A 20,572-nucleotide genomic window follows, 5' to 3' on the forward strand; every position below is an offset into this window, starting at 1 on the left:
TAGTACAGAAGATATGTTCCAAGCACAAAAAGCCTGACAAGTTAATTTTTTTAAATGTCCCACTCACTGTACCTATAGCTTAGTCACAATTGCTAAATAACCAAATTTTAGGGATCCCCATCAAACATGTTTGTTTATGCTAATGACTGTAAAGATACGCGCTCCACTTCTTCTATGAATTGTCATGCACTAATAAGTCAATATTATTTTCCATTAATTCATGTTTTCTGCAGAAGTCACTGTGTGCAGACTTTTCTGTTTGTGGCATGTTTACGTTGAAAAATAAATATCGGCCAAATGCTGATATTGTGCAAAGAGTAACTGCTATATTCTAATAAACTGGGTTTTTGCTTCCAACTAGTGGTGACAACATGCTTTTCCACTACCCTGTAAAGCTGTGATGCTACATCAAATCTGACAGTACAAAAGACTAACACCTGTCTGACTTTAGTTAATAACATGTAAGTGGTTTTAAGTGAGTTAAATTCTCTTGTATGGCATGCTCGAGAGAGGTTTTATTTTTATTCCTTATTTAATTTCAAACTCAACCTCTGTGTAAATCTCAAATTGTATTTGGACACCATTATTAGGTCCACTGTAATTAAGTACAGTTACTAAAAGATGAGCGTTTAAATCAAATGTTATAATAAGAAAGAGGACATTGTTTGTTGTGCAATTATTACTTTCGCTTGGTCAGCAGGACAACTCTAATGTAGGATCCACAAAAAAAAAGAAGCTTAACATACTTACACCAATTTTCAGACTGACGTCCATGGAGCTAACCCAAATTCATGATCTTATAATCCAACTGTTTAGTCTGCTAAAAAAATGGACACATGGCCGGTGACGTCAGTGCTGAGATGTTTTTCGATTGGCTTATTCAGACGGACACGTCTTGACAGACAAATAGTGGTGCAGCCTCTTATGCATCACTAAACAAACAAAAGCACCAATTATTTATGTATATATATATATATATATATATATTGTTTGATGCAAATTGATAAAGGGGGATTATAAGACTGAATGTATGTAGTCCTGTGTTTTTTATCTACCATTTGGTAAAATAAATAAAAAATCATCATTAAAGGTTACTGTGAATATTACAGTCAGCTGCTTATTTTGGTCTCTTGTTTGAAAAAAACTCTGTTGGCCTTATACCTGGTGGATTTGACCTAAAAAGTAACCTGTATAATAATAATTTGGAGCATCTAAAAAGATTCCCGGATCTGAGGACACTGAGAAAAAAACAACTCATAAAACCCTACATTCACTGTGAAATCCTCCAAGCACCACCAAGCAGAAATGCAGATGTTTTTTTTTCTTTTGGTAGAGAATTTTGGCATGCCAGACATGAGACTCCCACAGCAGAAGGAGCTGAGAAGCCTTTCCCATCAGACACAGAGCTTCCTCTCAGCCTCTTTGAGTCTGCATCTCTAAACCATTGACCTTACAAATGAGCGCACCGCATCATTGTGAGAATTGGTGTTTCTGGGCGGTGCAAAGTGGAGTAGAGCACATCAGGGTGCAGGATATCTGAGCACAGCAGAGCACAGAGAGGCAGGCACATCCGCCGCTGCAGGGATCAAATCGGTACCATCTGACGCTCAAGGATTTATGGGTTTAGTCAAAATTGCTTTTCCCACTGTGGAGATTAAGCACCGTAGGATGTTTTCCACTCAGGCCGTAGAATAGCTCAGTGTAGCTGATGCTGCTGTTGCTGTTTTTTCTCCCTCTTGTCGGCTCCGGCGCTGAAGAAGGGAATGTCTCAGCAAGGCAGAGTGCTCCGAATCCTTGAGGGGAGTAGATTCTGACTGACAGGAGAGGTTCGTCCTCTGGGGAATGTGAACCATGCAGGTGGATGCTGTTCTTGTGCTCTTCTGTGTTTGGCTCGCAGGAACAGCTGGGAGCTTGGCCCAGTCAAGGGGTCACAAGCTGGAGATCTACAACAAACAGAGCAGGTAATGTCAAAGGAGTCACAGACACTGGATTGCATGTTTTTTATCAGCTTCATGATGTTCTTAAAAACCTTTTTTTGAGATTAACACAATGTTGGCCAGTGTTTCCTGGGTCACCTGTGCTGCTCCCTCCCCCTCTGAAAACAGACTTATTCAGACAGCAGATTGGAAAGCGGCGAGAGAGAGAGAGGGAGACCTAAATCCCCACATCTATTTATGCACTACTAGGGAATGCTGTGTTCTCTTGCCCCACAACTGCTGCAGGTCGGTTAATGACTGTTTTCCCCACTGGCAGTGGTTGTAGCCAATGTCATTTCCAGGTGATTATTTAGGCTAATTGCTGCCTTGTTAATGCGTCCCATGGATTAGATGTTTTAGTCGGGGACTGAACTAGATCTGAGAATCATTCCTTCAATTCTGCATACTATTGATTGAATTGGATTTGACATAGGAAGGAATTTGAATAGAAAGGTTTGTGTTTGTTAGTTTATTAGTTGAATCTGTGCTGTTAAGTGCAGGGAGCACTATGTGGAGGGACAGTCTGACATACCCGTGGTGGAAGAAATGTCACATTTACACTACAAAACTTCGTCTTTTTTGAAATTAGAAATGCAGATGAACTTGCTGATAATCATTATTTTAATGACTCAGTTAAATTGGGGGTACATATTGTGGCATGAAAACACTTTATGAGATTGATCTTCTGTGAAGAAAATGGTATTTAGAAAGCTTATGGCTTGTGACTGGGAGGTAGAGTGGTCGCCCCTCAACCACATGATTGGCGGTCCGATCCCAGGTTTCTCTGGCCACATGTCAAAGTGTCCCTGAGCAACACACCAAGTTGCTCTATGTATAGTTGTCCAATTAATACTTAGGATGGGTTAAAGTTAGTAATGACATTACACTACATTGTAATGTGTATACGACATATTAAGAATTATATTGTGTTCGTTTCAAGTTTCTTTTTTAAATACTTAGCAAAATAACCAAAATATATTGAGTTTACTGTCATATAAGACGAAGAAAAGCAGCTTACATTCACATTTGCGAAGCAGGACTTGTAAAGATTTGACATTTTTGCTTTAAAAAATATGATTATCAAAATAATTACAGATTAATTTTTCTGTCAATTGACTTATCTGTTAATATATCTAATAAGAATATCAGATGTCTGATCATTGCTGTTAAATGCAGGGAGGAGCAGCCTGCATACCTGCAGTGGAATTTATTTGGCTTTGACGCAATAAAACAGACAAAAAGCATCTTAGTATGTGACACACATTAGAAATGCAAATGTGATCATTATTTCAGTAAGTAGGTTACATGTTTAAAGCAACAGCTGTATGGTATTTAAAAATATGAATGTTTAGATGCACGGTAAAATTGTCAACAAGACAACAAATTTAAATAACAACCCCATATGGCTTTGAACAGCTGGCAACTGATGTAAACAGAGAAATAACTCACTGGGACGGCAACTAATCATTATATTCATTATCTATGAATCTATTGATTTGAGTTTTTATGATAAAATGTCAAACAATTATGGAAAAAGGTCCATCACAATTTGCTAAAGTTGAGGTCTTAAAATGTCTTGCTTTATAGACCACAGACCAAAACAAAAGGAAAGGTAACTGGTAGCAAATCGCGACATTTGAGAAGACGGAACCAGCAAATGTTTGGCATTCTCTTGCAAAAAAAGTCAGCTACGTCAACACCTTTAGAAGGCTCTGAACTTGTTGAGAGCAACGTGGGAATATACAGTAAATAAGGAAAAGAATGCAAATGTTCTGTCCAAAGAAAATCAGCAAAGAGCTCAACCATATCCTGAGGTCTTCAAGTAAGAAACTGTCTGCATTCATCTCTAGGGAAGATGATACATTTTTCCCAAGCAGGCAAAGTACAGCGTGGTCGCCTCATAATGCTATCAGCGTTGAACGATTTGCATTAATATATTCAGCAAACCCTGTCAAATCATATAATCCCTCTGCCTTTAGATACAGTATCACCTTCCATGGTGTAACTGTTGTTATTTATAGATTAGAGGAGACATTGCTATTAATATTCTCCTCCATTTGAGTGACATATATGTGTTTGATATTACATACCTGCTGGTTAACATGTACAGTACATTATGACAAACGGTCAGAGCCAATGACAGGGCAAATCTGATTTTTCGAATATGGGTTAAACAGTTCAAGTTGTCTTTTCTAAAGCTGAACAATCCTCCGTGAAATTACAGTCTTTTAAAGTCATCATCTCAGCCCTAAGGTGATTGAGATGATCATTAAGCATAAGAGCACAATCGTTCATCATGCGTGGTAAATCTTCAAAAGGCAAGAAAGCTCAAGTGGCAGAAAAGCTGCATTGTAGTCTCTAAACACCAGTGTTTTTTTTAACCCACTAGTTAAAAGTCCTCTCACGTCATGTCTTCTCTTTGCTACGACACACAGTCTGAGAATACAAATTAAATTTCAATCTGTTATTGCTCTTTTAGAAGCAAGGGAACAATCTCATATACCTATGCTGAAATTGAACCTTTCTTCTCCCCGTTTCTCTTCACCCTCATCCTCCTTTCTTTGAGTGTGAAATTGCAGAAGCGGCTGGATGCTGCTGGCGTGTGATGTGGGAGTTTTCACTCTATTACTTACATTTTATTTTCCTTCACTGCCTTGAGGAAACAAGCACACAAGAAAACATCTGAGGAGAAAACCCTCATGGGGGTTTAAAGGATAATTTTGATTACAAGCCGGATGATTATTGGGACAGAAAAACACATTTCAATGATAAAACACATAAACATCTAAAGCGGGGGTTATCTATGGTTTAATGGCTTACTGCCAGTTTAGGGAGCCAGCATATGATTGAGGACCTCACGGGTTCAGAACATAAGGTATAGCTCCATCACTGAAAGGCTTACAGTTTTGTGAGATGCTTACTACTTGCCTGTGTTACAGTTTCACTACTTTTCATGAGATTTGTAATGACTGACTGGTGGAGAGATAAGCTTTGTTGAAACTGTTCAACCTTACAGTTGTGCTCTTCACCTATGAACTTAATCTCATTATAATGTAAAAATGTATACTTTATTAATCCTCCAAGGGGAAATTACAATCTACACTCCATTGTCATTACACAAAGGCCTGAATAACACACACATGCTCAGTACCTGCACTATACGTGCACTAAATGGAGAGATGTCAGAGTGAGGGGGCTGCACATGGGAAGGCACCATGAGGAGTTGGGGGTTCGGTGCCTTGCTCAAAGGCACCTTGGCAGTGCCCAGGAGGTGAACTGGCACCCCCAATGATGATGATGGTTATTATGATTGTTATTAATGATGTTTAACACTAAACTCCTTGAGCTGTCTATCTATTCTTTATATGTCCCCGGAGGTTAGGGGAAGTAGCGTTAAAAGAGTTGATGCATTTTTCTTAAGACTTTTCTTTTTTCCTCGGCCATACAGCATTTTTTCCGTGTTGGCTTTTCCATCTCACTTCCACATTAAACTCCCGAATTGTCCACCAACATTGCTAACGTTAGCTAAACAGCACTAGCGTTGAAAATAGAATGTAAGTCCTGCAACAGGTGCCACTGGTCTCCAAACAAACGCTTGTTAGTGGGGTGAAGTTTGACGCAGTAGTGTTATTAAAAGTGAAACTTAGGGCCGTCATTGGCCCACAGGCCACACTTTAAGCACACTTGATCTAAAGCATACAAACTGTAAAAGTAACTCATTAAATTCAAAGCACCTCACAGTAACACAGGTGGATATCGCTGTACATAGCTAGCTACATATTTAGTCAAAACATAGTTCTGATTTATTTATTTTGCCATATATTTTATATATATATATATATATATATATATATATATACATATAAATATGTATATGTATATAATAATATTGATATTTTTATAAACCGCCAGGTAGCTTAATTTACAATAATGTTATGTTAAGTTATGTTTTGTATTAATAATCTTATTCTGAAAAGTAACTAGACCTTTCAAAAAAATGTAGTGGAGTAAAAAGTATAAATTAGCATAAAATGGAAATACTCAAGTACCCTCAAGAGAGCAGTACTTGTAGTAGTAAATGCACTTACTGTAGTTGCATCCCACTATCTATATACCAATGATTTATGTTTAAAATAAGTCTAAAATTGCATACTGTACATGAATGCATCCAGAACGACCTTTGCAGGAATCGGGTCCAGTAACCCTGATGCAACCCCTGCAGCGATGCATGCATGCAGGTCCATGGCAGAGCAGAGACAGTGTGAAGACAGGCGGTCTACTTTGGGGTGTAGGCAGGCAGAGAGGGGGATTGGAGAGGCATTTCTGCCAAGAGGATTAGGAACCAGCTGCTGGAAGGACACAGACGAGTAGCCCCCATTGCTCATCAGAGCTCTGCAGCTCGCCAGTAAAACCCTCTTCTCCCCGTTTCCTATTGCATTTATTTTTGTTTACTTTCAGTCCCTTTATCCCTCCCCTGCTTTCTCTCTCTCTCTCTCTCTCTCTCTCTCTCTCTTCCTCTGTGGTATTTCCTTGATGCATGTCAGTGGTTGTCACAGGGATTTGTCCATGTCTGTCACAGCATGCTCTACTCTAATAATCCATTTTAGGGTTTGTGAAAAAAAAAATCCCCTACCCCTGTCTGTTTCTGGCCTGAAAAGCGGCCTAAAAGACAAGAATACAGAGGCAGCCTTCTTGAAAGGTGACACCAGAGAAGAGCTTCCTGACAAGGAAATGCTCTTTTGTCCTTCTTTGGAAGTTAGAAGCGTAACTATTGCCCCTACTCTACCACCCTGTAGATTTAGGCTTTAGACATATTAATTTCTCTCCAGCCAATGATTACTTTAATCATTGATTAATCTGCTGATTGTTTTTTCAATACATTTTTAGACTGTTAAACTTCATTAGAAAATATTGAACAGTCACTACTTTAGTTTCACAGAGATCAAGGTGCTGCTCCTATGTAGAGCATGGCTAAATGCAGAGGACAAAAAGTTTCTGTGTGTGTAAGTGTTTAGAAATGACAGTAAAGGCACCTTGAACCTTTAATGTTGTGTTACTGCTACATGTGATAGATGTTCTCATTTATTTATCTATTTATTTATTACTCTTGTTAACCAATCAGGTCACGAAGAGAGACCAGAATGGATGGGGGTGGTGTTAAAAAAACTGGAAGGTGAGTTTTCAAAATCTTTGATTACATTTTCAAAGTAATATTGATTCTTTGGCTAAGTCCTTTGGACATTGAATCAACACAGCATTTCTTTTTCTTTTCTTTTCTTTTTTTTTACAGCCCAATTTACAAGCGAAGTCCAGACATGACAAAATCTTTGATGACAAAATCTGAGCAACTCCTGAGAATAGAAGACCATGATTTCACCATGAGGCCAGCGTTTGGAGGTCAGAAAATGAATGTTACTTCAGATTCAAGTGCTTTTAAATAAAACAGGCTTTATTTGTAAAGCTCAGGCGTGCTGGGGAGGCGGCACGCTCAGCTGGATAAGATGTGTGCTGTGGTCATTGGTTTGGGTCAAACTGTAACTATAAGCTTTAACCTCTTGGAGATAACACCATCCATGCAAGCTGTGCAAGAGTTTCCAATTGCAGCTCACTTTCTGTGCATCACATGAGTGTTAATATATGTCTTTTGCATCATTACTGTATATAAGATTTCATGTCAAAAAGACACACAGGCTTTTGTTTTACTAAATGACAGCAATTAAATATATTTATAATCCTTTTGGCTGTCTTTATTTATTTATTTTTTCCGCCATTTTAGGCAAATTACCACAAACACAAGAGCTGTATTTAACTACGAACAATCAACCATGGGGCTTTGAAGGTCTTTTTTTTATGTCGGACTGTGACTACTTTTTACCACACGACAATTGATGTTGAAAGCACACCAAGTGCGTCTCGCAGAAACCTTTCGCTGCGTTTAATTTCAAACATCAAGTGTGTCTCAGGTGGAAGTGGAAAAGAGAGCTGGATTTCATCTACTGCTGCATCAACACTGACTCCATTTCTGTGACCTAATTGTATTTGTGCATTATTTGAGGATGATGCAGAGTAGAAAGAAATAAATAGGTCAAAAGTAGAATCCCAGCCAGACTGACACAGTCAAGGCTCTAGCAGTTGCTATACAATTATGGGATTGGGATTGTGTTCTTTTTTGGATTACAAAATTTCTTTTTCAAAACTAAAGGGTCAATCAGTCTCTCTTATGGTCACCTTGACTTTTTTACCCACTGTCACATCCAAAATCAGGAGGAGCTCAACAAGCTTCTATGCAGGGAAATAACAACTAACATGAGTTTCTTTCAGGTCCTCCAATTCCTGTTGGAGTGGATGTTCAGGTTGAAAGTCTGGACACCATCTCCGAGGTGGATATGGTAAGTAAGAAAGTATTCAACTTCTAGTACTCCACTGCATATCATAGTAAAATATACTTTTAACATCACGTTATGTGACTTACTTATCTGACAGCTAGAGTTAAGATTTTACATTAAAAACACAAGATATAAAAAACACAATGTGTTGCTAAAGATTAAACCAGTGGTTCCTACCTACCTTCTTAGATGTTTATAAGATAGCTCTTGGTTTTAAATGATCTAATATTTCACAAAAACAGAAAGAGATTAGAGAAAGGTCTCAGAAAAGTAACATATTTGTGTATCAGAACTGTATTTTCTTTCTACTTGTTGATCATCTCACAACCCTTCAGATTTATCTTGAGGCCCCGACCCCTAGGTTGGGAACCTAAACAGCCTAACTGTATATAATGTAAATAAATAGCACAACCATTGCTATTACTTTGATTCTTTCAGTACATGAAGCGGATAACACTTTTATTTAGGTAACATTTTGAATGCAGGACTTTTACTTGAAGTATTTTTTTACATTGTTGTATTGGTACTTTTACAAATGTAAAGCATCAAAGTATAAGTTTCTTTTCTTCCTGTAGGACTTTACCATGACACTTTACCTGCGTCACTACTGGAAGGACGAGCGGCTGTCGTTCCCGAGCACCAACAACCAGAGCATGACCTTTGACAGTCGCCTGGTGAAAAAGATTTGGGTTCCTGACATGTTCTTCGTCCACTCTAAGCGCTCTTTTATCCATGACACCACAACTGATAACGTCATGCTGAGGGTTTACCCGGATGGCAACGTCCTCTACAGTCTCAGGTAAACACATAGACAGGAGCTTTAACTTAAGCCAAAAACTCACACTAAGAGATCCAGTGGCTATGTTTTTTTTTATAATACAACAATACAATTTTTCTCTGCAGAGTCACTGTCACTGCTATGTGCAACATGGACCTCAGCCGCTTCCCTCTGGACACACAAACCTGCTCGCTGGAGATTGAGAGCTGTGAGTGGATTCATCAAAAAATATGACCAAATATTTCAGCAAAAAAATAACATGTTTTCACTGCTAACACAGTGATCCATCTAATAAGCAACACCATCAGGTCAAAGTATCCTGTTGACTCATGGCCTACTATCTGAAAAAAGTCTGGATTTCCGTGAAATCGGCTTACATAATCATCTTTCCCAGTCCGACCTCTCTGACCTTTCTTCTGGCGCCATTAACGTGCCAAACGCTTCACTATATCCAAGAGTTATCGACATTTACTAAACACATTCACACTCTTTTTCCTTTCCATTTTTGATACTACATTTGCACTCTCCTCAGGCCCAAATGTCAAGTTTGCTCGCCAGATATCTCATGAAATCTCAGATAGATCATGTCATGCCTCTCCTCTAGTATCCCCTTAGCTCCTATGTTAGTGAAGCTCTAAGACTCAAAAATCAGATGGTGTAATGTACATTGCAGTCACTAGGGACGGCTGGTGGTGCTTTAGAATTGCAGTCTTGTCTTGTTAAATCTGCACACATTTTGCTCAGACCAAGTTTATCCTGATATGGTTCATTCCAGATGTGCTCACTTTTACTTCTTCTCCCTCCAGATGCGTACACAGATGACGACCTGATGTTGTACTGGAAGAAAGGCAACGAATCCCTGAACACGGACGATAGAATATCTCTGTCCCAGTTCCTCATCCAGAAATTTCACACCACCACCAAGCTGGCTTTCTACAGCAGCACAGGTACTGTAATCCACAACACAAGAACGTCTATTTTATACAGTAAACTGAACTGATTATGCAAATGGGACAAGTGTGAAGCAACTTCACTGAATCTCCTTTTACTTTATAAGCCTTTTCCGACTAAAGGATTGAGTCTTCCTTACATGTCCTTTTGAATACACCAAGAAGAATGTACCAATATTTAATCCTTACAGTGACAAAATGAACAACAAAATGAATCAAACTACTGCCAACCACTCTCGGGCTGCTGGAAAAGCTAATGTGACAGCCCTGCAGCCGTCTTATAACCGTATTCCACATTCCAAGAGCAACCTGAAGCACAAAAAATGGTTTTGCAACCTATCTCTTCCTGCCACAATAGCTGGGAATCTCTGCTTTGAATGTTTGTGTGGCGTATCGGCCGCTAACACATGACAACTTAATGATGGTATTTCTCCTCACCAGGCTGGTACAACCGTTTGTACATCCACTTCACCCTGCGGCGCCACATCTTCTTCTTCCTGCTGCAGACTTACTTCCCTGCTACTCTGATGGTCATGCTGTCCTGGGTGTCCTTCTGGATCGACCGTAGGGCCGTCCCCGCCAGGGTGCCACTAGGTAGGATAGAGTTTACTTCACAGGGCATGGCCTTAGCAAAAAAAACTAGCTCTAAAAAAAGCAAAGTGCTTTTTAACAGTGCAGTGGTTCCCAATCCATTTGATTCAACTTGCAGCACCTTGCCCCAGGTTGTCTATGAGCTCTGAAATGTTAAATGAGTGATTTAACACAGGTTCTGGATTATGGCTCTCATATAAGGAAACATTTGCCCTGCTGAAGTGTATAGAGGAAATCATGTAATACGTCAGTCATGTGTTTTTTTGTCCTGAAGCTGAGACTGACCTCTGACCCTTCTGTGGAGGTGGGAGAGAAACTACAGAACGTTCCTACAGTGATTAACAAAATACTGAAAAAACAAATATAACATTAAAAAGGAAATACAGTAAACAAATAGAAATATATATTGTGGCATCACAAAATTAAAAATATCTCATCTACAGCCCTTTCTATATTTAGTATTTAAAAGTTTTACCTTCCCGGCCCTGTGATACGCAAGCTCTCTGATGTGACTAAACTGTTTGCGTGTTTTACTCCAGGCATCACCACAGTGCTGACCATGTCCACCATCATCACCGGGGTCAACGCCTCCATGCCGCGGGTCTCCTACATCAAGGCAGTGGACATTTACCTCTGGGTCAGTTTTGTCTTTGTCTTCCTCTCGGTGATAGAGTACGCGGCAGTCAACTACCTCTCCACTGTACAGGAGAGGAAAGAGAGGAAACTAAGGGAGAGAGTAAGTGTTATTTTTATGTGACTTTCCTGTGGTTGTTCATTGCCTGCAGTTAAAAAACACAGTTAACTTATGAAATGTTGATCTTTTAATGTGTTCACATAGAAAGTTTAACATTACCAAACCAGTGTAATAATCTCTATAGTTTATGTTATGTATCTTCTAAGGAATAACTGACGGTCAACAACATCCAAATACATTTGCCAGTTTAATATAAACGGAAAAGCCGGACATCTTTACAAGTTAGTTACTTTCCCATGTCTCTTGCTAAAAACAAATAATATTTTGTCTATGGTCTTTCTTAACTAGAGTCAACATCCAGTCAACATATCATACTCTAAATCAGAACAATCAATGTAATAGCGCCTCCTTATGTAACAGTAAAAACTGATTTATTCTTATTGAGTGATTAATCTAATTTTTTCATACAGATTGTAAGTAATGTGTGTGTGTGTGACCACCTCATTCTCTTCTCTTCTTTTTTGTGCAAGCAGAAATGAGGAAGCAAATGCTTTGCCAATGTTTTCCCAAATTATTATGTCAGTTTAACTGTGCTACAAATATTTTCTTCTTTTATAATGTAGTTTTTCCCCTAAATTGAACCCTAGCCACATACCTTTGAATCTATGCATTGGACATATCCTTATCGTTCTTGCAGTTGTAGTTTAACCATCTATCACCCACTCCACACAATTTGTTTAAGGTTTTAGTTGTATATTCTGTTGTGCATTTTAACTGGGTTATTCATCTTGGGAGCTTGACATTTTAGTGTGCAGAGAGCCTCTTCTATTTCTTTAGCACGTTCTTTTTAAACATGACCACCTGACAAAACACATACGGGTGGAACATCATAAAGCTGATATGATTTTAAAGCTCTCTCATCCTGATTTAAATTTCCTAAATATGAAATGGTCTACTGATAAAATATGTTTGCAACTTGTATTAGCTGCAGAAATGAAATAGGTTCTCATTAAAAGCAAGAAAGCAGACCGCTACAGTGAAACAGATATGTTGATAGCTCTATCTAAGTCAACCCAGGACAAGATTGACCTGATTTCATATTAAAACTATTTTACAAATTAACACATTTCTAAACGGGTAGAAACATGAATTAATACTTGATATGTGAACTTCCAGTAAACAGATGAATATTTTTCACTCTAAGCTGCCCTCGGGGCTATGGCAAATTCTGGGGCTACAGCTTGTCTACTATATTGCTATTCTTCATTTGCCAACTGCTGCAGCATATGGAGCCATCTACCCCTTAAGGAACATTTCCATCACAAACATCCTTGTATGAATGTTTTATGCCAAAGTTATTTACCGGACCAGAGTGTGCAGAAAAATTATAAGCATTTAACAAACTGATGTCTTCATATTCTTTCTTTTGTTAATGACTTTACAGAAAGTAACATTTACAATAAACAGATTTCAAAAGCTGACTTTTTACCTCTCTAGCTGCCGTGTACATGCAGCATTGGCAACCCTGATGAGATGATGATCGACCCCCAGATCACTGGCTATGGGTCCATGGATATAAACAACACAGGGAATTATGGGATGCCTGAGAACGGTGGTCGCCAGGATCGAATGTTGGCCCGGGTGTCATTGAATGACCCGCACATTGCAAGCCAGGTGAAGCCATCCAGAGGCTATGTGAACATTTGGATAGACACCCACGCCATAGACAAGTACTCAAGGATTGTGTTTCCTGGAGCGTACATCCTCTTTAACATCATCTATTGGTCCATCTACTCGTAACCAGGGATGCAGAAGTAGAGTCTTGTGAGAGTCGTTAATGATGAGACTCCAGAAGCTTGGCTCATTTGTAGAGGAGCAGGAAAATAGCATTGCATTTGATGCTTTTCAGACCCAGAAACTGCACTTAAGATGCATGGGGACAATCGTCAGATTGGTAACCATTGCCTTCTCAACCCAGCCCCTTAAAACAGAAGAGTTTATAAATGAGCTACTGACTCACAGAACAGTCATTGCTGTTTTTCACTCCATCAAATCGATGTGGCTTCATGTTGTAACTATCAGTGCAGGTGATGGAAAGACATTTGGATATTTTTGCCTCAGGACTTACTGCACAGTGAGACGCAACACGGAGCTGTGCATTTTAACTCGGCGACATTTCAGTTCTTGATGCAGTGACTCTTTGACCACATTTTTAAAACCAAAAAATGTGAACTGAAAACCTCGGCTTATGAACTTCAGTTGACAATCAATGGCAAACTAAAATACTTTAAGGAATAGTTTGGCTTATTTGCATTTTGGTAGAAAGTTAGATAACAAAATGTATACCACTCTCATGTCTGTACAGTAAATATGAAGCTAAAGCAAGGAGAAGGCTAGCATAATACAGCTAGCCTGCTCTATCCACCTACCAGCATCGCTTAAACAGGCTTAGTAATTAAATTGTCAAATCATATATTAGTTACTTTGAGAGAGAGAGATATATATAAAGTGTGTTAAATAGGCTTATGTATTGTCTTGTTTCAGGTGCAAGCCCCTGAATTGAATCAAGTTGAAATCGTATCGTGGCTTACTTTATGATATCAGTAAATATTGTACTGTTGCCCATAGAATCAATAAAATATTGTATTGGGATCAAATGTGGGATTTCCACCCCTAGCAGGCACATGGTGGCCTTAGGACCGAGCCAGGCTAGCACCGCCTAGCTGTACAAACATGAGAGCGGTATCAATCTTCTTTTCTGACTCTCGGCTGAGAAAACTATTTAGTGCCATTTTCCAAAATTTGAAACTATTTCTTCAGAAACCTGCTAATCTTATTATTCTTAAAGCATGTTATTATGATTCAGTCTGTGTTACATTTCTCTTAATCTTTGTTTCAATGCAATTATTTTGCTGTGAAGCTACTTGCTGCGTTGCATTTATGTGATTTGATAAAGTAATGGTATACAGGCAAAATAATGCATTCTATTTAAATCACAAATGTAAAATATATGTTTAGTAAATCCCAAACACTGATTATGGTATTGACTTTTTTAAATGTCTTTATTTCTTTTTCTTTTTTTTTATACAACTGAAGCTCATTTCCTCTTGTTTGGTGTTGTGAGGCTCTGAGATTCGCTGTGACCCGTTAGTTGCTAGTTTAATATGTTGATAAAAGATATTTAAAATATATTTTGGTGGATTATTACAATAAAATGACCAAACCCACAGATATTACATTTGGTAAAAATGTTTAATGTTTTGTTTCATGAAAATGTGATATTTGAGCAGAATTTAGGTGCTGGACAACACAACCACAATACTGTACATATTAAATCTCCATGTTACACATTTAGTATGTATAAATGTAAATGGATTGAGATGCATGGCTGAATATCGCTTTTATTCTGAATTTTGCTTCTGCAGACATCAATAAAAATCTGCCGAAACAACCTATAATGTCACGGTCCCAAATTTGTATCCCATTTTCCTGCTCTCTTATACAGTATATTTAAAACAGTGCTGGAGGAAAAGCTTTCACAGTTTTTAGACACTGGATTGCCACTAGCTGCCAGGTCTCTCTTCTTTCTATAGCACAGCTGATGAGCTTTAATGCCAAATCATATAAGCTGCATAATCTGTAATACCATTAACAATTCACATGTGACGTAAAAAGATATAGATATACATCATTAAGCCAATTTTCTGATTTCTTACAGGCAAAACTGTAGATTATGTTGAAGAATGATACTTAAAAAAAAAAAATTATCCTAGTAACATCCTAAAGGACAAGTTGACAATTCAAACTTTGTGCACCATAATCTTGCAAAAAACCTTGAATAAAGTCATCACTGCAGAACACATGAAAATGATAAAGCATAAAAGAGATGTTGAGAACCTGATTTGCCACCACATCTGTGACCACTCAAGGGAAGCCAAGGTTTTGAATTGACGTGTGCGCTGGTGAAAGCACGCCAGAAATCTAAATGAGTCAACAGCCCAATGAGATTGCTGCAATACTGTTGGTACAATTATTCACAGTACAACAAGTCACAACTACAAAAATAATAATGTGTAGGCCTTTTTTATTGTGGTTCTTGATGTGCTCTTGGTTAATGGGCAACATCATCATCCTAACACAATTAATACCTATATCATCATTATTAAAATAATTTTAATAAAAACATCTGGCGACCCGTCCCCCGATGAGCGGACAGTGATGGATGGATGAACAAACATCTAAAAACAAAACTAGGTCTACACCAATGCTAGCAACTCTGTGAGACTGTACTTAAGCACAGCAATGCTAATTGCTAACACATCTTAGTTTAGCGTGCTGACATTTGTTAATTAGTACTAAACGCAAACTTCAGCTAAGATGTAATGCAAAGGTAAAGGTTTGTAATGTGATGTTAAGGTTTTGCAGGTATCTGGTCAAAACCAAAGTATTGTAAAAAATAGATCTAATAGTTACTAAAACAGAACCAAAATCTTTAAACCTCAAAAATCCAGCGGGATCACCAGTTGGTCTCATAATCTGACTTTACTGTAGAGCCTTTACACTCTACATTACGTTACACACTTTCACTGGCAATCACATTGTGGCCACCCCCTAAAACACCTCTGCTTTATCGCCGAATTTAATTCAAATAAACGCCCCTGCTGGAATTCAGATAGAATGTTTAAGGCACTTCCGCATTTTCAGCACATCGCCGAACCCGTCTGTCTGTCCATTCATTTTACAGTCAATGGGTACCACACCTAAGTTGGCATCGAACCTTGGCAAGCACCAGTTGACAACACCATTTCTAGTCTATTGGGAATGAGCTTGTCCAACTTAATGGAGGTATTTGAGATTTGCAGAGGCCCTTGTTAATTTCTTGTTTTACAGCTCTATCCTTTAACCATACAAACTACCGGTAACCATACAAACTGTTGGAATTGCTGCTAGCCAATATGTGCTCTTGAGGTAAAGCCCCTGTCCTATATTTATTATTAAAGTCAATGTATGTATGAACTGTCAAGGCTGTATCACTGCTTTCTAGTCATTACTCATGTTTCAGTTTGGCCAGTCTAAAGTCCTCTCTCACTTGCCTCAGCAGAACAGGGCAGCACACCACATCCACAGCTGTCATAGCCAGGGCTTTGGCTGTCCTCAGGGTGAACAACTGGGCCTTTTCAGCTCCTGGCACAAGGAAAAGAGTGGAGGAGGAAAATAAACCATCTAAGAAAATTAAAACTAAACAGACCAGCCGAGTGACCTGAAAAGATAATGATGGCTGAAATCGTCTGATGGTAGTGCAAATCAATTTAATCATGAGAAACATCTGCTCCCAATAGACACCGAGCTACCATACCTGCTGCTTCGGTGTATTCCTCAGTGTGGTTAAACGCGTCGGTGCAGATGTAGAAGAAAGGATGGATGCCGGGGACTATGAATGATACGTTGCCAAAGTCTGTAGAACCTGCCAGATAATTATAAATACTCTATGAGACCGATTCTTTGTTGATTTAGTAAACACCTAAAAAGACAATCTGTGGGAAAAACACCAGATTGCTGATAAACTTTACATTTCTTCTGCACAAAGCAGGGACAGTAAGAGCTAATTATGTCTGTTTCTATGATTTATTTTTTATTTTCACATACCAGAGAAGTTGGCTGGCTGCTCTGGAAACTGAATCCCCAAAGCTTTTCCATTATTTTCATACAGGTTTGCCAGTGTGGCATTTGGCAGAATGCTATCATAGCAGTCGGTTGGATAGATTATCTCCACCTGAAGGCAACCCAAGTATACCATCATTCATAAAATCTCTGGTACAAAAATAAAGATTACTATCATATATCAACAGAATATTGAGCCCAATGCATGCTTTGTGATGTGTTAAATTTGGCTTATGCAGACGCAAGCAGCCTGGAGTTAATGGTTAATTATGTAACAATAGAAACACTTAGAGCACAATTACAGGAATTTGTTTAAAATGTGTGCTGTGTAACAGGAGAGGTAACTCAAACATTGCATTTCCCAGCTATTTTAGCAAACATGTCTTCTCTTACATCTGGGCCTGAGGGAAGCGAATGGAAGAAAACACTTTTAGGTAAGCTTACTTGGCAGCCGGTGGCAACGGCAGCTGCCCTGAAGCAAGCCTCAGCCTTGGCCTTCAGGTCACAAAGATCCTTAACCAGCGGGGTACGCAGATAAAATTCTAGCTCAGTGTAGGCAGGGATAATGTTGGGCTTCTCACCTCCATGTTTGATGATGCCTGTATTGGAGAAAATGGGCACAATGGAAGATAAGAAGGAATGCATCCACAACAAGAAATATTCAGGTTCAATTGTGTTATTTCTGATTTCCATTGCAGATCAACGATCCCTCTACATTTGAAAGCCGGATGTAAATAAGTTACAGATACAGTTACATCGACTTTTGATGTCCCGACATGAAGGCCTACTAGCTTAATGTCAGCACATCTGAAAAAAAGATTATTTTTTTTTAAATGTGGTGATTTTTATTTTCAAGTCACTGTCTCCAGACATGTAGAGGATGGGATAATGGACATAAAATTAGCGTTTAGGTAAGTGTGCAGAAAAAAACACACACAAAAAGAGCCAAAAGGGGAAAAAATTACATTTTACATGATAATAACTAGCCAAAACACATATAGGGTATTCATCTACTTTATCATATTACATTTGACCACCTCATGATTCATATTCTAAGGTAATTCTCCACCTTCAAACATGACTGAGCATCTGACATGGAAGATCACTGTGAGAGAAGGTGACTTTCACAGGCATGTTTAAAGCTTAGGCATGGAATGACTACGAAATAAAAACCTCAGTATAAAAACATTTTGTTAAAACTTGTGTGTGACAAATACTGTATATGTCAAAATCTAACTAACTCAGATTTATACTTTTTTTTTTTAAACCACGCAAGGAAATGTACATAGAGCTTCCCACCCCTACCGATGTATACCAATCAGTTGATGACCACATCAAACCTCCACGCACCTTAAGAAAGCTCTCTGATTTTTTAGTTAAAGTGACTGACATTCATGCCTGAATAATAGCTATATGATGCGCTTGATCCATGATGATGAAGACACAAAAATAATAGACACTGTGGCAAAAATAGCATTGTCAGTATTTTAACAAACCCCCAATATTTCCCAATTTATTTAATATTTCATGTTTTCAAGGGAGCTAATGTCTTATAAACAGGTCGTTCTGTTTCTCATGTCGTTCGCACCACGTACCCTGTGGTTGCTATTCTCCTTCAATTAGTGTGTCGGTGGATGAATGCTGCTTAGTTGTCATGGAACTGTACAGTAGATGTTTAAATGTTCCAATGTACATTGGTAGGGATCCTCTCATCCAGGAGAGATTGTTTTGAATGACCTCTGAAGCTCAGCTGATCACAGTTCCTGTCTGTTCCTTACCGTGAAGCCTCCACTCTGGTTTGAGTTGCTGTCTGAGTGCAGAGAGATTGTTGTAAGCCAGCACAGCAGCATCCAGGGCATTCACTCCCTCCCAAGGGTATGCAGAAGCATGAGATGCCTTCCCATGGTACTTCACTGACACCCTGTGTAACATCAATGTAGAGTGTTAAGCGTTATCTGAAATATGTACAGGTTAGAGTTAAATAGTTAAACAGTTGTACACTTTTATTGCCAACTTCTATATATTTTAAATGATTTATTCTTATATTCTATCCTATTATTACATGTATATTGTATCCTGTTATTTCATGTGTGCGGTGTGTCTGATATTTTGCTGTTACTGGAATTTCCCATTTTTGGGATCAATGAAAATCTATCTATCTATATATTTAGAGGACACAGGACAAGTTGTGAATTTTTGAAACAGGAGCTTACTCATTGATTGCGACACAGGGCAGGAAAGAAGCATCTTGCTGAGCTGGGTGAGCCATAAAGACAAGGTCGATGTCAGCAAAGGCTCCTGCCTTGATCAATTGATTTTTGCCTCCTATATTCTCCTCTGCAGGTGTTCCTAGAACTGTTATCTAGTAGAAAAACGTGTTTATTTCAGTCATTTGACTTCTTCACATCAGCTCATGTGTGTCATTCTGGCCAAAAAAAGACAACAGTTTTCAGTTCATAGTGGCCTAGACTATACAAACAGTTACAGTCTCTCTTTCTCAGTTATTGGAAGTGCAAATGTCATTTGTGTCTGGCCTCACAGAAATTATAGCTAGCCTATATTCATTGGGGATGTTGACAATTTTTGTTTTTTTAAATAAGGAATAAATAAATACAAATAAAAAAGTACGGTATGTAGGATACGAATAGTTTCTAATATTATGGTCTAGGCTACTGTAGCCTAAATGTTTCTTCTGGCTGCTGTCTGTTGAAGGAACGGAGTCACATTTTGTGAAAAGGAATCATTGGAGGAGTTGACTGAAAGACAAAGTTTGGCGTCTGGCTGCTTTTTCTTAAACCTACAGTTCACTGGTTACCTTCACTGGTTCAGGGAGATCAGTCTGGTTCTCTAATGCAGCTTTCAGCCCCAGAGCAGCGGCAGCTCCCACCTCTGCTATCAGGTTATGCCCGCACGCGTGCCCGATGCCTGGAAGCGCGTCGTACTCGCATAAGAACCCCACGTTCAGCCCCGGCTGCTGCTGCCCCTCCCCGCCACCGACTGTACCCCAGCTGGCCCGGAATGCTGTCGGTAATTTGTAATGACTTTCTACCGTCCATGTCTGGTCCTGAGAAAAAAAGCGGACCAGCCTGTCGTGCGCGTGTGTCTCGTTTCCGGCAAGTTCCGGTCGGCTCCAAATGTCCAGACTCAAACTGTGCAGCTCGTCTTTATGTCTGTCTATGCAGAGCTGCAGAGAATCTTTCATCTGCTGTCGTTTCTCCATGTGACCGGTAAGTACCGAGTATTGTCCATAGACAGTTAAAGAAATGGACAGTCAGATCCCGCGTTACTGCGCAGCCTCAAACTGAGCCTGTGACGTAGTTGTGACGTGTGCAACGTGTCTGAAAGTTCTGTTGCTGTGCCAAGAGAAATCTCCATGTAAATACCATAGACCGTATATGGTAAATACTCCAATTAGAAATAAGAGTTCTGCATTTCAAAACTTACCCAACTAAAATTATACAAGTATTAACATCAAAATATACTTAAATTAAGTATAAAAGCTCTTTATGAAAAAACATATATATTAAATTACTTTA

General features: G+C 38.9%; 2 protein-coding genes across 5 annotated transcripts; one reads left to right on the plus strand and one right to left on the minus strand.

The window, feature by feature from the left end:
• The first annotated feature begins 1,842 nt into the window (after positions 1–1,842).
• LOC117936342 (gamma-aminobutyric acid receptor subunit rho-1-like) lies at positions 1,843–14,829 on the plus strand. Of its 2 annotated transcripts, none has more exons than XM_034859250.1 (10): positions 1,843–1,961; positions 7,099–7,149; positions 7,267–7,373; positions 8,298–8,365; positions 8,938–9,161; positions 9,266–9,348; positions 9,947–10,087; positions 10,532–10,684; positions 11,221–11,417; positions 12,873–14,829. In XM_034859250.1, the coding sequence occupies exons 1-10, from the start codon at positions 1,852–1,854 to the stop codon at positions 13,173–13,175; spliced, it is 1,437 nt and encodes a 478-aa protein (XP_034715141.1). In that variant the 5' UTR covers positions 1,843–1,851; the 3' UTR covers positions 13,176–14,829. The 2 variants fall into 2 exon arrangements, with proteins under 2 accessions (XP_034715141.1, XP_034715143.1); XM_034859252.1 differs by lacking the exon at positions 1,843–1,961 and adding an exon at positions 2,091–2,278 and having other exon boundaries at positions 12,873–13,175.
• On the minus strand, positions 11,331–20,351 carry LOC117936347 (peptidase M20 domain-containing protein 2-like). 3 transcript variants are annotated; one of them, XM_034859262.1, is made up of 8 exons: positions 19,852–20,351; positions 19,250–19,398; positions 18,815–18,957; positions 17,481–17,635; positions 17,022–17,148; positions 16,732–16,839; positions 16,469–16,559; positions 11,331–11,405 (listed from the first exon to the last, which is right to left on the minus strand). In XM_034859262.1, the coding sequence occupies exons 1-8, from the start codon at positions 20,254–20,256 to the stop codon at positions 11,369–11,371; spliced, it is 1,215 nt and encodes a 404-aa protein (XP_034715153.1). In that variant the 5' UTR covers positions 20,257–20,351; the 3' UTR covers positions 11,331–11,368. The 3 variants fall into 3 exon arrangements, with proteins under 3 accessions (XP_034715153.1, XP_034715152.1, XP_034715149.1); XM_034859261.1 differs by lacking the exon at positions 11,331–11,405 and adding an exon at positions 16,034–16,371 and having other exon boundaries at positions 16,417–16,559; XM_034859258.1 differs by lacking the exon at positions 11,331–11,405 and having other exon boundaries at positions 16,034–16,559.
• Between the last annotated feature and the right edge of the window lie 221 nt (positions 20,352–20,572).

Source organism: Etheostoma cragini, chromosome 20 (genome assembly GCF_013103735.1).
Source record: "Etheostoma cragini isolate CJK2018 chromosome 20, CSU_Ecrag_1.0, whole genome shotgun sequence".
Lineage (NCBI taxonomy): Eukaryota > Metazoa > Chordata > Actinopteri > Perciformes > Percidae > Etheostoma > Etheostoma cragini.